The 17,691-nt window shown below is 41.9% G+C and overlaps 1 protein-coding gene and 1 long non-coding RNA gene across 7 annotated transcripts in view; one reads left to right on the top strand and one right to left on the bottom strand.

Moving 5' to 3' along the window:
• Window positions 1-69: 69 nt before the first annotated feature.
• Window positions 70-17,691, top strand: part of LOC113927208 — a 38,628-nt gene continuing 21,006 nt past the window's right edge. For both annotated transcript variants that reach the window (XR_003521537.1, XR_003521536.1), the window contains exons 1-2: window positions 70-707; window positions 14,343-14,440. This is a non-coding gene — a long non-coding RNA (uncharacterized LOC113927208). The remainder of the gene's footprint in view (window positions 708-14,342; window positions 14,441-17,691) is intronic.
• The window catches only part of PPIL6 (peptidylprolyl isomerase like 6), a 34,249-nt gene continuing 21,290 nt past the window's right edge, over window positions 4,733-17,691 (bottom strand). The window contains exons 7-8 of one of the 5 annotated variants that reach the window (XM_027602904.2): window positions 12,742-12,877; window positions 4,733-7,748 (exon numbers count right to left, since the gene is read on the bottom strand). In XM_027602904.2, coding sequence (XP_027458705.1) covers window positions 7,637-7,748; window positions 12,742-12,877 — 248 coding nt within the window. In that variant the 3' untranslated portion in view covers window positions 4,733-7,636. Of the gene's footprint in view, window positions 7,749-12,741; window positions 12,878-16,763; window positions 17,271-17,691 lie in introns of those variants that run through there. The other 4 variants (XM_027602905.2, XM_027602902.2, XM_027602903.2 and 1 more) reach the window with 4 other exon arrangements.

Raw genomic sequence — 17,691 nt, 5'->3', positions numbered from 1 at the left:
ACTCCTACGGGAGGGGGAACAGGGACATCGAGAGGAAAGCGAGGGTGGCTGTCCCTCACAGCGACTGAAATGTAGCGAAGAAGCTCGCCAGACGCAGTAACATATTTCCTTTTCCCTCAGATTACCACCCAAGATACAGCTGGGCTGTTCTAGTTCCTGCGACAGGGAAAGATCCCACCCTGGCTTGGATGGAATAACCTACATGAGGTGGCGCTCGGCGTACACCCGAGGGAGGCCGTAAATCCGCGGTCCCACGTGACTTTCGGGGTTTCGCTTCCCGGGCCCGAGTCCGACGGGTGATGGTTATGGTGGGGTGCGTTTGGAACTAGCCCGTGAATTAAGTTTGTGGTGTGCTCCCGCGTTCCGAAGGTGCTTGCAGAGGTCGTTAGTAGGACCCGCGCTTCTCTCCCTTGAATTTTTCTGGAAGTAACCCTGCTTTGGGTTCCCCCGGGGAAACGAAGAAGCCACGTGGTTGAGTTTCTGCTCCGCCACCCACCTAGTGTGAGCGGCCAAAACACCGAAAGCGGCCTCCCGCTTTGCAGCCAGAGCTGTACTCCGTCTACCTCTGTCCCACTTTCCCAACCTGTCTTTTCCGAATTTCTTGCTATTTCAATCAGCGATAGCAGCAGTCAACGCCACCACTACAGAGAATCAAAGACGAGCTGGGTTGGAAATGCGTCTGGTCCGCTCCCACCCCCACTTTACAGGTGAGGAAACCGAGACTCAGGAAGAGTGACTTGACCGAAACACGATGCTTGACATCAGGACTGAATTTTGAAATGCTCGTTAATGTTCTGCCACTGCTTAGGGTTTTAGGAAAGGTGAGCGCCATCTGATGTCCAGTCTCAATACTCATCGTGCTTTTTTTGACGAGTAAAAATTGGATTAAAAAGCTGTTTTTAATGCCGGTTTTTTTCAGTTATTTGTATTTATTGCGGAAGTTTAATTATGCACATTTACCCTAATAAAATAAAACACGAGCATTAATTGCTTTTATGAGATCTGCTTTGCTATGAAAACACCGAAAAAGTTGACTCTATAAACGTTTTAACCTTTTTTCGTTTCAATTTGAGGGCTTTAAAACTTTCTAGAATCTAATCAGTCGGCCTCTTTTGTACCCTCATGGCTATGAGCATTTGTTCTATTGATTACACCAGCTGGCGATTCGCTTGATGTAAACATGAGACAGGATGTTTGATCCAACTTATGGCCAGAAGAATTGAAAGTGCAGCCAAGTATTTAAATGAGATCCCATTATCCGCTTTCAGTGAACCCTCTCCTCTTCTCAGGGTATGGCTTCCACAGTATGCACAGTACCATCTGACGCCCAAAGAAAGGCACTAGTCAACTTTGTTTTTGTTTTTGGAAGGTTACAAACATAATTAGAAGTTCTGTTTTCTTCCCATACCGCCATGGATCACCTTGTTTACACCCTAGGATCAATCCGCCCCATTGTGGAGGACATTGTTTTACAATTTGTCATCTGGGTGTTCAACTCTAGTCTTCAGATTTTTATAGTCTTTATAAGAGGACATTTCACTCTCTTAAGACTAGGAAAGCATTGGCTTATTTTCGTGACATCTGTTGAGCTAGCTCAGGGAAGACTTCCAAAGTCACTTCACTGTTCCACAGCAAGGACTGGCGTCTATAACACAGTTTTAACAACATATATTAAACATTGTAATATTTAAGTTTCAACAAAGGATTGTAATAAATCGAAGATTAATAGCTGAAATTGTAGATTCACATTCTTAACTATTAACACTGTGATTAAGATTGATGATAAAATACTGGAGATACTATCATAAGGAAGCTCTTTACTTTGACTATGGATATTTCTTCCATAACTGTTCTGGGGTTTCAGAAGGGAGCATTATGCTTGAGAGCAGTTGTTCTCAACCTTGGCTGAACATAGGAATCACCTGGGAAGTTTTGAAAAATCCTGATGCCAGGGTACCAATTTAATTACTCTGGAAAAATGCCTGGGCATGAGGATTTTTAAAAGCTCTCCTGGTGTTTTTAATCTGCAATTTAAGTTGAAAACCACAGCTTTACTCTGTTCAAAGTGTGGTTCACGAACTGGTACACTCATACCACCCAAAAGTTTGTTAGAGACGCAAAATCTCGGGCCTCACCTCAGACCTCCCAAATGGTAATCTGCATTTTTTTTTTTGAGGTCCATATGTACATATGTTTTAAAGTTTGAGAAGACTGCTTTACATTATAACCTGTGGAGAATTATCCTCCTAAATTGCTGCAGTTCTTAATAGTGCCTCATCTACAAGATGACATCAAGCAAAACATTTTGTAAAGTTTCTGTTTTGTTTTACAAATATAAGGGCAGGGTACAAATGCAAAACTCTTGGATGTAGATTCTGTCTAGGCAGGCACCTGAGATGTATTTATTTTTATTTCTACTCTGCTTCAAACCCCGGGTCTGCTAGAATTTTTTCCGTTATATTTCTTAGTCCTTTAGAAAACAGAAGGAATCTGTTTTTCTAACATATCCCTTTGGAACAACCCAAGTACAAGCTAAACTACACCCCGGGCAGCTTTCTTTTCTCTTTTTTTTTTTTTTTTTTTAAAGATTTTTATTTATTTGACAGAGAGAAACAGCGAGAGAGGGAACACAAGCAGGGGGGAGTGGAAGAGGGAGAAGCAGGCTTCCCACTGAGCAGGGAGCCCGATGTGAGGCTCCATCCCAGGAGCCTGGGATCATGACCTGAGCTGAAGGCAGATGCTTAACGACTCAGCCACCCAGGCGCGCCCCCCCACCCCCCCACCCCCCGCCCCAGGCAGCTTTCTTATGCCATGCATTACTACAACTTCCTCCTGTGCCCAGGTATTATTGGGTTCCTCCTCATCCTGTCTTGGAGAGCTGATTTTCAGCCAGAACACTCCCAGGTGGACATTCTGGTTTTTTAAAATATTCAGGGGATTTTGTCCTGAGTGCTAAGAGTCCAGTCCCCCTTACCTAAGACCCCTCTGCCTTGTTGCCTCTCCTGCAGTTGGAGGGCTCACCTTTAGTCCAGCAGGAGCTCCAGGACCCTGAAGCCGGCCTCTAGTTGCTCTCCTTTCTGATGGGTCAATGTTTGCATGTCTATGCTGCCTTGATGAAATCAAAGTTTTTTGTCTCATCATTTTTTCTCATTCTATTCTGTTGTCACATCTTGCATTTTATAACCTTTTCTTGCACATACCTGCATGCCACAAGTCTCGAATATGTCTTTTTTTTTAATTTTATTTATTTGAGGGGCACCTGGGTGGCTCAGTCATTAAGCGTCTGCCTTCAGCTCAGGTCATGATCCCAGGGTCCTGGGATTGAGTCCTGCATTGGGCTCCCTGCTCTGCGGGAAGCCTGCTTCTCCCTCTCCCACTCCCCGTGCTTGGGTTCCCTCTCTCGCTGTCTCTCTGTCAAATAAATAAAAAAATCTTAAAAGAAAAAAAGATTTGATTGAGAGAGCACATGTGCTCACACCGTGTGTAAGCAAGGGGAGGGGCAGTGGGAGAGGGAGAGAGAATCCCAAACAGCACCACCCCCCCCACGCAGGGCCCAACACAGGGCTGGATCTCACAACCCTGAAATTGTGACCTGAGCTGAAATCATGAGTTGGGTGCTTAACCAACTGAGCCACCCAGGCCCCCTATCTATGTCTTTAATACATGCCGGTGGTTCTTAATGTGGGGTGTCCGGACCAGCAGCATCAGCACCACTTGGAACTTGTTAAAAATGCAGATTGGCCCACTCCAGACCCACTGAATCAGAAATTGGGATGAGGCTTAGGAACCTGTTTTTTGTCGATAGGCTCAAGCATTTCTCATGCACACCGAAGTAAAAGAACCTATGATTTATCACATTTTCAAAGCCCTCTAATCAAATACCAAACTTTGTACTTTAAGTTGTATATGTTACTCTTGAGTTTGTTACAGAAATTTTGTATGATCTATAAAATTTATTTGAGATACGGACTGGCTAGATTGGCCAATTTAAGTTATTCCATTTTAGGAAGGGTGGTGGATAATATAATCAACCTAGTAATTTTAAAAAATGAGAGCATATCATTAAGTGTGATGGAAATCCATTTTAATTTTGAGGATATACTTTTGAATGAATTCAGTCAATTGAAAATTAATGTGATGTTAAGGACAATAGCTAAGACTGACCATAAGAGGGACTTGGTGTTTCTTGAAGTGATGATGATGATATTCTTTCAGTCAGTGGCAGCTTGACTGGTTTTTGTGGGTTAACATTCCAGAAGGGAAGCTAATTTTTATTGGATAGTTGCTACATGTCAAGCATCATCAGGAGTGTCTTCACGTATTATCTCAGCCCTCCGACCACTGTGAGAAAGATGTATCTCCATTTTACTAATGAAATTGAAACCCAAAGTAAGTAGTACTGTTATTGATTTCATAAATTTACTCAGAGAATCTCTAAAGTTTTAGAGTCAGAGCTAACAGCTTCTTCCAACTCTTCTTTCTACAAATGAGGAAGGTGAAAGACTAAGTTATGTGATTGCTACATTTCTAGGTAACCGGGACTAAGACACTCCTAATTTAAGATATGTATAAAGTGCAGAAACTCAAAATACGGAATCCTGAGGTTGCCAGACTGGTTCATTCATGAACAAATAATGGGCATGGTTTGCAGTTGGGGCAAACAAATTCTTTAGATAGAATTTTAAATGTTTATCTCAAATCTCCCAAATGAGAAAAATGTCCAGATACCACACTCCCCTTATTAACATGACTTAGTGTAAGTTACAGGATATCAGTTTGACTTTGCCATATCAGCAGTTAGGGCAAGATCACATAACATTTTGTATAAATCATCAGACTGCCTTTACTTTCATATTTGTAGACACGGAAAAGTCTAGAATTCCTTCTGTTTAATCAAATCAGAGTCTTTCAATTTGATTAAATCAAAGTCTTATATTTGGAGTTAATTGGGATAAGCTTTTGAATCCTTGAATCCATTTCTTCAAATGACATGGTTAAACATACATATTCCGATACAGAATACATTCTGATACAGATGTATCACTGTGTGTACCTTTAAATGGTGGTAATAAGAACCACTGCATATACAGATCTGTGATTAAAGTTTCTACAGCCAGAGAGTAGGAAGTGGGAGCGGACGAAGGGACCGGGGACTTGCCATCCTTTAGAAGGTTGGCAGAGTTCTACCTTTGCATTGCAGGTAAGTTGAAAAAAAAAAGAGAGCTGGAATCAGTTTCTTACACCCATGCAAATATCTCAGTTCTTTCACAATATCAGATAAAATGTTTAATTCCCTAGTATACGGCTTCATGCAAGTAAGTAAGAGCAAGTAAGAATTGCTCTGCTGCTTGTTATTACATGACTAATGCTTGTTAATTTGTTTTAACTAGGATCTCTGCAGAGCATCAGTTTCGTTCATCACATGTTTCACTAGTAGGTGAGAGGCCCCGTGGCAGGCCTAGCTCCCCTTTGGAATGTCACCAGTATGACCAGAGGAACCCATCCAAAGGTCCAGAGAATGGATCTGGAGACTTCATGCAAACAGCTTAACCTCTCAGGTTGGCCAGACCTCTTCAGAAGACAGGAAGAGGAACTGTCTCCTCTTTAGTGTTTCTCAAATCTCGTTATTAATCAGAGTCATTGAGGAGCTTTTAAAAAATACAACTTCCTAGGCCAACCCCTGAAGGTTATACACCAGTAATTTGTTGAGCGTACATTTAATGAGCACATACAGCATAAAAAGGTCCTATTCTAGATCCTGCCTACAAATTATTGATTCCTTGGACCCTCACAACAACTCTATATGGTAGGTACTCTGCTTTGACATGAAGAAATAGAGGCACAGGGAAGCTCTTGCCTGAGTCCATGCATCTAGGGAATGGCAGAGCTAGGTTTCAAACCCAGGCTGTCTGGCTCCAGAACACACATTCTTAACACTCTGCTGCCTCTGGGTCACCTGAGAATGTGACATAGGCAGTATGCTTTCTCCCCAACCACCTCCAATCTTAGTATAAAACCGTATACCACATAGCAGTAAAGCTGTTATTTAAAAAAAAAAAAAATCAAATTTCAGTTGTCAGGAGTTAGGGATGGATGGTGGGGAGAAGGGGAGTAGTGTAACCATAAAGGGGTAGCCCAGGGGAGGTCTTTTTGAAAAGTTCCATGACTTGACTGTGGTATCAGTCACATGAATCTACACATGATAAAATGATAACACACACGGTACTGATGTCAGTTGCCTGCTTGATATATTGTACACTAGTTGTGTAACGTATCTCCATCGAAGAACCTGGGTGATAAGTACACAGGACTGCTTGCTCTGTACTATTTTTGCAACTTCCTGTAAATTTATAATCATTTCATAATGAAAAGTAAAAAAAACATATGCCTCCTTTTGGCAACCTTCAAGTCAATTAGAGATCTGTCTCCTTAAGATTGGCTCAAAGAGAGATCATTCTTGGAAGACAAGACCTTCCGCAAAGGGCAAGAAAAACTCAAAATGTAATGGCCTTGAGCAGAGCGTGAATGCGGTGGCAGTGGCGGTGGAGGCAGCTGAGCAAGGTCACCACCAACAGAGTCATGCACTTCAGTAACTACAAAGAGAGGGCTGAAACCAGTTACTTATGTCTTAAAGTGATTCCCAAATGACTAGTGCCCAGCTGGCTAAACAAAAACCTCTGGGTTGAGCTAAATGAATGCACAGAGTCCCTTTCCCACACTTAGAGACTCTGACTCAGTAGATCAAGGCCAGGGTACAGCAGTCTGTGTTTTAAAAGCTCCCCAGGTGATGGGTTTGAGAATCTCAGATTAAGGAGCAGCTGATAAAGCAGGATCCCCAGTAACATCTCAGGAGTCAACCACTACAGGGTTTATTTGGGTTGGGATGATTAACCCAAGCCCTTGGTTTTCCTATGGTTGGTGTAGCTCAGAGCTAAGCCTTCTCTTCATGTCAGATAACAATATCCAAGGTATATGCCTTTTTCTGAATGCTGTGTATAAACTGAAATATTATGATGAATTTTTCTATTGCCTCTTTTCTATTTGGTTATTTACCATGTTTCTTAGGGCAGAAATGTAGTTTACAAACAACACAGTTCTGTTCCAAATGCTTTAGGATTGGAAGGCCGGTAGGTACTGCTGCTAAATTAAGAGTGGTTTTGGCTACGGGTTGCAAAATAATCAACCAGTAGTAATGTCAACAAGCAGGAGCCTATTTGTCTCACAGTAAAAAGTCCAGAGATAGGTGCTTGCTGGTATTAGTTCTGCAGCTCAAGAGTTGGGGCTGACATCTCCAGATCTCTTGGCCTTTCCTTCACGGCTCTGACCTGTCTGCATTCAACACTGGTTGAGGGGAAGGGACAGGCCCACTGGCATTCTACTCTTGTCTCATGGGCCAGATGGTATCCCATGGCCACTACTGGTTGCAAAGGAGGCTGGGAAATTAAGTGTTTTGCTTTTTATAGTCTCTGCAGCAGAGGCACGAAAGGAAAATGGGGAGGGATTGGGTGTTGGGAGGGCCAACCTAGAGCATCTGTACAGCTTTCAAATTAAATTTTATCAAGTACTGTTTAATTAAATATGGAAACAGCTGATCAGATGCATAATAATAAGTTGTCAGAAAATATTGATATGAAAATCAGGCATAAAGATCTCCACTGTCAACAATTATACACCGTTGTTTTGGTCTTTCATTCTCTGTTGGAACCAATTCTAGTTTTTGAAGAACTTCGATTCCTTCAGTCAATTGCCTGTATAGAAGGAAAAAATGGAAAATTTAGTCACAAATTTTCACATTAGCTTCCATTCCTAAATCCATTCTTATCCTGTTTAGCTATGGCTATTTCCTATAAATCAGATTATCGGTCATAAATATAAATAGCCCTAGATGTGTCCACTTTGCCATGGTTCGTCCACCTCTGTTCTGGGACCCTTTCAATCTGTCATCCTCACTGCTGTCAGAGCGATCTCTTAAAAATGCAAACCTAAAAAAAAAAAAAATTGCAAGTCTGCTCTCACCTCCCCACTTAAAATACTTGAGTAATTTCCCATTATCCTTATGATAAAGACCAAAAATCTCCCACCATGGCCTGCCATGGGCTGCCTCCCCGCTGCCCCCGGGTGCTGTCCTGGGGCGTTGCTCCGCTGGCTCTCTGCCTCAGCTGGACTGACTTCAGTACCTCAGTATCCCATGTTGCTCTCCTGCCACGTCTGTCTGTTGTGCTCCTGCCCCCCACTTCCCCTTCACCTCCCTACCTCCTGGTCTTCCTTCAGATCTCAGCTCAGTCGTCACTCCTCATCACTCCTTGCTTATGTCAAGCTCCCAGTTGTCTTTAGAGGAGTTATTGGGGATAATTTGACGTTTATTTGTATGCTTCTTTGATTAATTTCTGATTCTCCAATGAGGACATAGTTCATGCTTTTACTTAGTACCCAGTGCCTAACACAGTGCCTGGCACATAGGAGGCACCGAATCAACATCGCTGAATATGTGAATAAAAGCTCAAAGCCATGCCAGTTTGGATCTCTGTAGATATTCACTGGCCATGAGCTGGAACTCCCTGAGAGGAGCTGGACTTAAGATGGTTCTCTTGGGGTGCCTGGGTGGCTCAGTTGGTTAAGCGACTGCCTTCGGCTCAGGTCATGATCCTGGAGTCCCGGGATCGAGTCCCGCATCGGGCTCCCTGCTCAGTGGGGAGTCTGCTTCTCCCTCTGACCCTCTTCCCTCTCGTGCCCTCTGTCTCTCATTCTCTCTCAAATAAATAAAATCTTTAAAAAAAAAAAAAAAAGATGGTTCTCTCAACTGCAAGAGAGTAACATGGGCTAGAAAGACAGCCCTACACGTAGGACTGGTTCCCTTTGCCAGTGTTTGAGTTGAGGCAGTGGCTGAGGGGAAGGTACAATGTCCATTTCATGAACTTGTATATGGACACAGCAGTGCTGACACTGAACATGCTGTAGTCATCTCTTTGTCCGCCTCCCTGGCTGTCCCAGTCAGAAACCATGACACAGTGCCCGACACAAGGTACATTCTGAGGATGAGGAGCAAGGGATAAATGGACAGATTCACCTCTGACCAAAGAGGATGTAGAGCCTGGTCTCCAGACCAGTTTCACAAATACTGAAGGAGCACCTACTGTGTGCATCTCTCCGCTGTGACGGGTGTTAGAATAGAAGATGCAAGTTTTTACAGAGCGCCAAGGAGGACAAAGAAGCAGTTTGATTCTGGTAATCAGGAGGTTTCTGACTTAAGCCTTGAACGGGATTTTGGCCGAAAGGAACAAGATGAGCAAAGGCCCAGAGGCTGTCCCGGGAGTGTTGGTACTCTGGTCTGGCTGCAGCTCAGTTGCCATGGTGAGTTTCCAAATCTCCATTTCCAGCCTTTGCGCCCCCTTGAATACCTGCTTATGGTATCCCAGAGTTGCCTTCTGTCTCACGTGTAGGTATCCTAATCTGAAACATAACCTGCCCATCCTAAATCCATGATCTTACCTCCCATATCCTCATATTTTCTATCTTGGTGAACAGCATCAACCATCCAACCAGTTTTAAGATCCTAGGAGTTTCTCTAGACCATCACTACCCAGTATGGTAGCCACTGGCCACAGGTGGGTATTTAAATTTAAAACTTAGTAAATTTAGTTCCTCAGTTGTACCAGTCATATTTTGAGTGCTCAGTGGCTAGCAACTGTCACACGGGACAGCACAGATTGTAGTACATTTGCATCACTGCAGAAGATTCTGTTACATACCACTGCTCATGACCTCACCACCACCATCGAAATAGTCAATAGAGTCTTGTTGAATCTAACCTCTGAGTATCTCTTGAGTCTTTCTGTTTATCCCTCACTTCTCTGTACTGCCAGTGCCTTGGACCGGAACTTCAGTTATGGTACTATTATCATCGCTTCTTAACTGGACTTGCCAATCTCATTTTCATCCTTTGCCAATTAATTCCCCACTTCTGCTGAAAAGAATTTCTTCAAAACAAGAACCTGTTCGTGTTGCTCCCAATTAATTCCTCCATGGCTTCCCATCCCCTTCAGGTGGGGGACCTGCTTGGCAGCATGGCACTCATAGCCCTTTGGGCCCTGGGCCTCACCGTCTCCTCCTCTCTCCCTCCGTTCACCCCTAGGGTGCTAAGCTCTAGCCAGACCAAATGAACTATAGATAAGGGGCTCTCCTTATTCCTTAGGGCCCCCCTGCAAAGGCTTTTCACTCTTCCTAAAATTTGATTTTACTCATTTTGATTTCAGCCTCCTCTGGCTAACTTCTACTTGAATTTCAATACTCATCTCACCTTCTCATGAAGCTTTTTGTGACCACCCCCCATTTGGGAGTCCCTTATAATGAAATCAATCCCCCCCCACACTATCCCAACATGTACTCCTTCTACCTGTGCGTGTGTGAATGGGGATCTTACAGGCTTGTGTTTTGACATTCTTTCCCTATGAAACCATTGGGCGAGACAGTCTCCCCTGAAGGGCATTCCTAGTGTCATCCAGCTGAAGGGACAAGTTCATGTACCAGAAACTAGGGCTCAAAAGGAGGGTCTGTCTCTGGACCTTGCTAACCATGTCTGGGATTCCAGAAGCTCAGATAAACCTGGGGACGCTCTGAGACGATCGGAAGAAAAAGCATTAACACCAGAGGCAGCCCTACAGTGGAGGATGATACCCCTGAAGGAGTTACACTTTGTCAGAGCATCTACTTGCCTATTATGGTGCTTCTCCCTAGTGTTCTTTAAGGTCTTGTTTAAATATCTCAGCACAGACTCAGCTCTGATTTGGAGATTTAAGGGATTGATTGAGATCATACTTGGGCTAGAACAATAAGAGAGGTGCAGTGCCCCGCCCCAAAACTAGTGTGGTGGTGACAAAGAAATTCAGCAAGATTCCCTTGGAGGAAGTGAATCACATGGAAAATAACAATCGTCAAAAGGAGACCACATCCTCCTCGCCCCTGCCATGTAAGGATCTGTGCTTGCTTTTACTAGAGGAGTTGGAGGGTGCTGTGTTCCCTTTCTCCTGTACCCCCAGTGCACTCTTACAGAACTGTCATTGCCTGTGTCTCACTTACAGTTGTTGGTTTTCTAATACACTATAGACTCCCTAAAGGGCAGAAACTGTGCCTCTTCACTCTTTCCCCAGGACTGAGCACCATGACTGGCATATAGTAGGTGCCTAATAAAATGCTGGTTGAATGAATGAGGAGGCTAACAGAAGTGAAAGCTGAAATAGATGTGGGGTCAGCAGTAAAGGCCCCGAATGCCACTCTAGACTTTAGGCTATATGCATCTGGGGGTGGACGTGGTGAAAAAGGAGACATAAAACATTTTAAAGTAGTCATGTGTGTGTTTGAGAAGGAACCTTTTGGAAAGATAGGAAGGATCACCTAATCATGTGGTTAAGATGACAGGAAGATACTTAAATGATCCAAGAAATTGTGAGTTTTATTTGGATTTTAAAATAATTGAAGAATGCGTTTTCAAAATCAGAATACAGTTTATTAGGACCAGGGAGAATAGAAGATAACATCATTTTAGGTTATGCATCTATCAATATAAAATCGTCTTTTGGATGAAAATACACTTTCTGCTTTTTCAGTCTAGAAATATCACTTGCATTACACTGAAGGGATAATTGTAGTTTAAATTAAAACTGCTATGAAATTTTTTCATGGGATGAAGAGTCAGTAATTATCCCTGTGGAATAGCTGGAATAATCTAATCCTTATTCAGAAAAACTCTAACACTCTGCATCATTTCAGGGAAGACCAAGTAAGCTTCAACTTATGTTCACTCCACTAATCAAATAGAGACATAAACACTGGAGTGGTAAAGAGTATGTCCATCATCCATTTCAGGTCCACATGCCTATAAGCAACTTGCTAATAATAGTCTAGTCATTATTACCTGAGGTGTTTCCATATTTTAAATTGTTCAGTTAAAAAAGTTACTTGTAATTTGGATAGTTTTCATATATCTCTTCACAGTGTTCATGGACAGGCACTTAAATGGCTTCAGCTCACTTCTGCATCTAAATATATCTGTGTGATTAAGCACTATGGTATTATTCATAGTAAATAAGAATGACGATATCCTTGAGGCTGAAGATAGAAGGATGGATGGATGGATAGTCAGAACATTATAATGGCTGTACCTTAATGGTGTCTGTGTTTTTTATAGATAGCAAGCTTCCTAGGAAATATTTATTCTAAATGTTTGTATTTGTATTATTTTTGCTTTTAAATTACATCTTCAGTTACCCATAAACTATGTGGACCACATTTTTTTTATTTTTATTTTTTTTAAAGATTTTATTTATTTGACAGAGAGACACAGTGAGAGAAGGAACACAAGCAGGGGGAGTAGGAGAGGGAGAAGCAGGCTTCCCACGGAGCAGGGAGCCCGATGCGGGGCTCGATCCCAGGACCTCGGGATCATGACCTGAGCCAAAGGCAGACGCTTAACGACTAGCCACCCAGGCACCCCTGGACCACATTTTTGAAAAAAAAGATTTTATTTATTTATTTTGGAGAGAAAGAGAGGGCGTGAGCAGGGGGAGGAGCAGGGAGGGAGGGACAAGCCGACTCCATGGTGAGTGCGGAGCCTGACTTGGGGCTCAATCCCACAACCCTGAGATCATGACCTGAGCCAAAATCAAGAGTCAGGCGCTTAACCAACTGAGCCACCCAGGTGCCCCAAACCATATATATATATAGACAAGCTTATAATGTACATACCCAAAAGCCACATATTTTCTATCTAGATAGGGCGCTGGTTGTAGTGTGATGTAGAATTGTGACCCGTTGCTGTGACGGCCTTTGTTGGCCATTCCAAGAACTCCCCTTTTATTATGAGGAATTGAAAAGTTTTCATCTAGGAAAGACAATACATAGTAGGTCATTAAAATATTTCCAAATTGTATTCTGTTTCATATTTCACTCAACTGGGCTGTTAAAAAAGATAAGCTAGAAAGTCTTCATTAGAACTATTTTGAACATTTCTCCACCTTCAGTTTATCATTACTGTAGCTAAAAACAAGTATGCTAAGAAAATTAGTAATGTAAAAGGAAGGACATCGCTGAGGAATAAAGATCAGCACATTGTCTTGTGCTGTTCGGCAGTAGTATTTCATTCAAACTACCACTGTGATCATTAAAAATACCCTCTTCGAGAAGGCTTTTGGATCTGACCCTTGCCCTCATGGCGTCTTATACAGGCCTCTGTGATAGTCTTTGTGACCTATGCCATTGATGACATGGCTTTTCTTCTTTACTGTGTGCAGGAGGTCTCAATATAACTTTGCTCCTAAGGCCTCCTAGCACATTAACTGGCAGATATGTGGCCTTAAATGCTGGGGATGAAAAGAAAGGAAGTCATGCTTATTTTTAGTAGTCTTTAAATAAATTTTGATCTCAAACCTTATATAGATTGACCAAGATTTTGTGGAAAGTGATTTTTTTTTTCAAATTTTTTGTTTTAGTGTAAGGTTAGCAAGTAAAGAGAATTGTATGGTGGTTAATTAGGCCACTCTTTTCAGGAAGTGCCATTTCTAGCATAAAGTAAGATTTACCTCCAAACTCAAACACAGAGGAAGTGGTGGAAGAAGAATTCACTAAAAGTTTTCATTCAGTAACCTTATAAAATCCTGGGAATATTTGAGAGGTATGAGCATTAACTGTCAAGATTTCCTGAAGCTGCAGTTGCTAAGTATTCAAAGTTTCAAAGCTAAACCAACTAAGCAATGAAGCCATATCCGTAGTAGTTACTTTTCGCTTGTTAAATTGCAACTGAGTAAAAACCTCTGAAATCTTGTGAAATGCAAGTAAAGCACTTTTGTACAAATGAGTCTATATAATCACATTGATGCTCCATATTCATTTCAAGGGAATTAAGAAATAATCCATTAATTTTACAGAAAATTACATGGCACAGAAATCTGCCCAAGGTAAAGATTCAGAGTTTTAACAAAACAGTGTTTGTCATTGTTCTTAGACATATGATAAATTTTTTCTTAAATTCTGTAAGCAATAAGAAAGAAAATTTATAGGGTTGTAACCTTTTTTTACGCAAAGTTCTATGATTGTGGGAGAAATTTTAAGGTGTAATTAACTGGACATTGGGGAGGGTATGTGCTGTGGTGAGCACTGTGAATTGTGTAAGACTGATGAATCACAGATCTGTACCCCTGAAACAAATAATACATTATATGTTAATTTAAAAAAAAGTTTAACTTTTAAAGTTAATATATAGGTATAGGCAGCCCTTGACTTAAAAATTTAAAGTGTGTTTACCTCAAAAAATGGGTGAAAAGTAACTATGTTAACGATTGTTTTAACAGAATGTTGCTGTGGAACTTAAGGACCTGAGGCTTGTCGCTTCAAGATTGGCAGTAATGGCAGGGCAGAGGGGAGTCACTCGGTGACTCTGCCACACCAGGTAAGGCCCTTGGGTAGAATTATTCCTGGAAAGCATCCCACTGAGGGGAGGGGATCCAACCCCCGCCCTTCCTGTTCTCTACACAGTTACTGGTGGGGGCCTTTGCTATGAAACAAGTTGTGGTGACCTTCCCATATGAACTCAGCATGAGCTGCAGCTAGGACTGGGCCATTGGTGCCTCGTCCACAGCTCACTTGGGGAATGGAGTGGACCCCCCAGCCTCGCGGGAGCATATTATCCACTTAAAGATCAGAGCCAGTAGCATGATGGAGTTCAAAATAAAATTCTGTCCTTAGAGAAATATTTTTTCACAAGTAACAAGGTGGAGAGTGAAAATCCCAGGTTTAATTCAACATTTGTTTATTTGACAAATATTTTTACAATGCCTAGTGTGTTCTGAGGGTTAAGTGCAGAGCTTAAGACTTTTCAGTTATATAAAAAATGTAAATTTAATGTGCTCACATAATTTTTTGAGGACAGGGAAAAAAACGGATCCATAAGTCAAACAACCGTCCCCCCCCCCACTTTGTCTGAATGGGATAATTAACTATTCTAGATTATTTTCACTCTATTAGCAGCTCTGAATGGAAAGGAAAAATCTCAGCAACCTACAAAAAAATGTTTTGAGATAGGAAGAACAAAAAACGTCTTTTTTATTGCCGGGCAAAAATAGAAAAATTTAAAATTTGAGTGCTGGCTAAACCTGCAAAATTAGTAATAATTTTATTTTTAGGTCATGTTAATTGAGGCATGGAAGGAAGTTTAAAAGCTATGGTAGGATCTCAGGACCCTCTCATTACATTGTCTGTGACTCAGGAATTCCCACCTCTACCACTTACCATAAGATACACAGTGGAGTTACTGCTCTGTGGTCAAAACTGGCATCATTTGTAACATACAACATGAAGGGTAACATGTAACTATTTGAAATAGAAATCAGACTTTATGTGCTGAAGAAAATCGGTTTCTGAATCTGTTTAAAATAAAGCTCATTGATGCTTACAAAGGAAGCAACTACCACAAGTCTGGGAAGACTGCCATGCATTCTCTCTGGTAAAAGTATAATTAGACAAGGGTGCCTGAGTGGCTCAGTTGGTTAAGCAACTGCCTTCAGCTCAGGTCATGATCCTGGAGTCCCAGGATCGAGTCCCCATTGGTGTTCCCTGCTCAGCGGGGAGTCTGCTTCTCCCTCTGACCCTCCCCCCTCTCATGCGCTCTCTCTTTCTCTCTCTCTCAAATAAATAAAATATTTTTTAAAAAAAAGTATAATCAGACAGTTTAGGACATTTCCATGTAATTTGCTGAAGGCAATCATATCAAGTAAAAATCTGACCTGAATCCTGCAGTATCAATTTTGTAAACCAACTGTTCTATTTTTACCATCATATTTGATAACAGCTATTCACTATTTATTATCATATAAAAGTATATGAAAGTGTGCTACTTAGCATGTTTTAATTGTTGCTTTAACGAAGCATTTGTAAGTAAACATGTTGATTGTGTGTGTGACATTAGGAAGGAATAGCCAGTATTCATGAACACTTGCGGGGATAAACACTTAGGGTGTATTTATAACATTGAACACTGGTGATGAGAGGACTCCAGCTATACAGAACATGAATGAATTTCATAGGCAGTGCATGAACAAAAGAAGCAAGACACACAAAGAATGCCTACAGTGTAATTCCATTTACATAAAATTCAAAAACGGGCAAAATTTAACTATTGTTTAGGGATACACACATGGGTGGTTAAACTATCAAGGAAAGCAAGGAAAAAAGGCAGGCTGGTGGTTACCTCTGAGGGAGGTGGAGTATTGCTGATGGATAAATAGGGTGTTTCTGGCATGCTGGCAATTTTTCTTTCTTGACAAGGTTGGTAATACGGGGATTTGCTTTATAATTATGTTTTGTGCATATGCACTTTCCATATATAAGTCTCACAATTTTTTAAAAAATAGCCCTTAAATGGCTACCCAGACCATACTATTTTCAGTTATTCAGTACTGACAGTACATCAGGCTCTTTGTCTTTTATTAATGAACACTTTCATTTATTTATTTTTTTAAAGATTTTATTTATGTATTAGAGAGAGAGTGAGCAGAGGGAGCAGGGGGAGGGGCAGAGGGAGGAGGGGCAGAGGGAGAGGGAGAAGCAGACTCCCCGCTGAGCAGGGAGCCCGATGTGGGGCTCGATCCCAGGACCCCGGGATCATGACCTGAGCCGAAGACACATGCTTAACCGACTGAGCCACCCAGGCACCCCGAACACTTTCATTTAAAGGCAAGGAGATCTAAGAATTAGACAAATGGATGTTAAGTGCTGTATCTGTGAATTAGGGCACAAGCTAATATTAACAAACTGGTCTACTTAACGTAACAAGGATAATACAGTATTTTAAAATATTTTTCTTTTGCTTTTTGTATAAATGACATTTTCTCTAGTCAGCCCAAACCACCTAATTGCCAATCCTTGGCCAGTGAGAAGGATTAGGGATATTATATAAGGGGGAAAAAAGGGTTAATAATTTCTAACATTCAGAATGGAATTTGGGAAGACTGTTTAAAAAGTTGTGATTCAAAACAAAGCAAAATAGACTTTCTTCAAGTTAAAAAAATGATTAACCAATTTATAAAATAATCATCTAATTGAATAATTTATTACGTTCTTTTAAATTCACTGTGCTCAGCTTAATAAAAGTGAGTTTTGTGGTTGTAGTCGTTTTTAGCAAGCCCCGGGTTTCAATCCTGCAGCTCATGGTAACAGGGTTCAATGAGAGAGATGTGGAGGAAGAGGGACCGGCTGGCTGCTGTGTGCATATCCCCCAGGGCCTGAAAGAGGGAGGGAAACCCATGGTTGTTCTGAGCAGTTACTCATCTCTCCTTGGGGGCATCTCTCCTTTTCATTTGATGGGTTACTGAGTTTCTAATTCTGCACCTGCAGACATCCCGAGTAATGGAAGCTTCCCTAAACACACTGGGCCTCCTCCTGACACCAGAGGACAGCCGCCTCCATCTGGAGACTAAATCTCCCTAACAGTGTAAGGATAGGAGTGAGGGACCATCAGCAGAGGCACAGGGTTGTGCAGGGGGCAGGCAAGGAGAGGAGCTAAGAGATGTATCTCCTGCTGGACAGAAGGCCCAAGTTGTCTGAGACTGTGCCTCCAAACAGGAATCCGGGTGATCTGACAGCAGCCGTGGGGTGGACCCATAGGGTGGATTCTCATCAGGGATTAAGCCTGTCAGGAAAGCA

The sequence above is a fragment of the Zalophus californianus genome, chromosome 7, assembly GCF_009762305.2.
Source record: "Zalophus californianus isolate mZalCal1 chromosome 7, mZalCal1.pri.v2, whole genome shotgun sequence".
NCBI classification, from domain to species: Eukaryota; Metazoa; Chordata; class Mammalia; order Carnivora; family Otariidae; genus Zalophus; species Zalophus californianus.
Note: the sequence above shows the minus strand (reverse complement) of the source record. Positions and strands in the feature narration are given on the sequence as shown.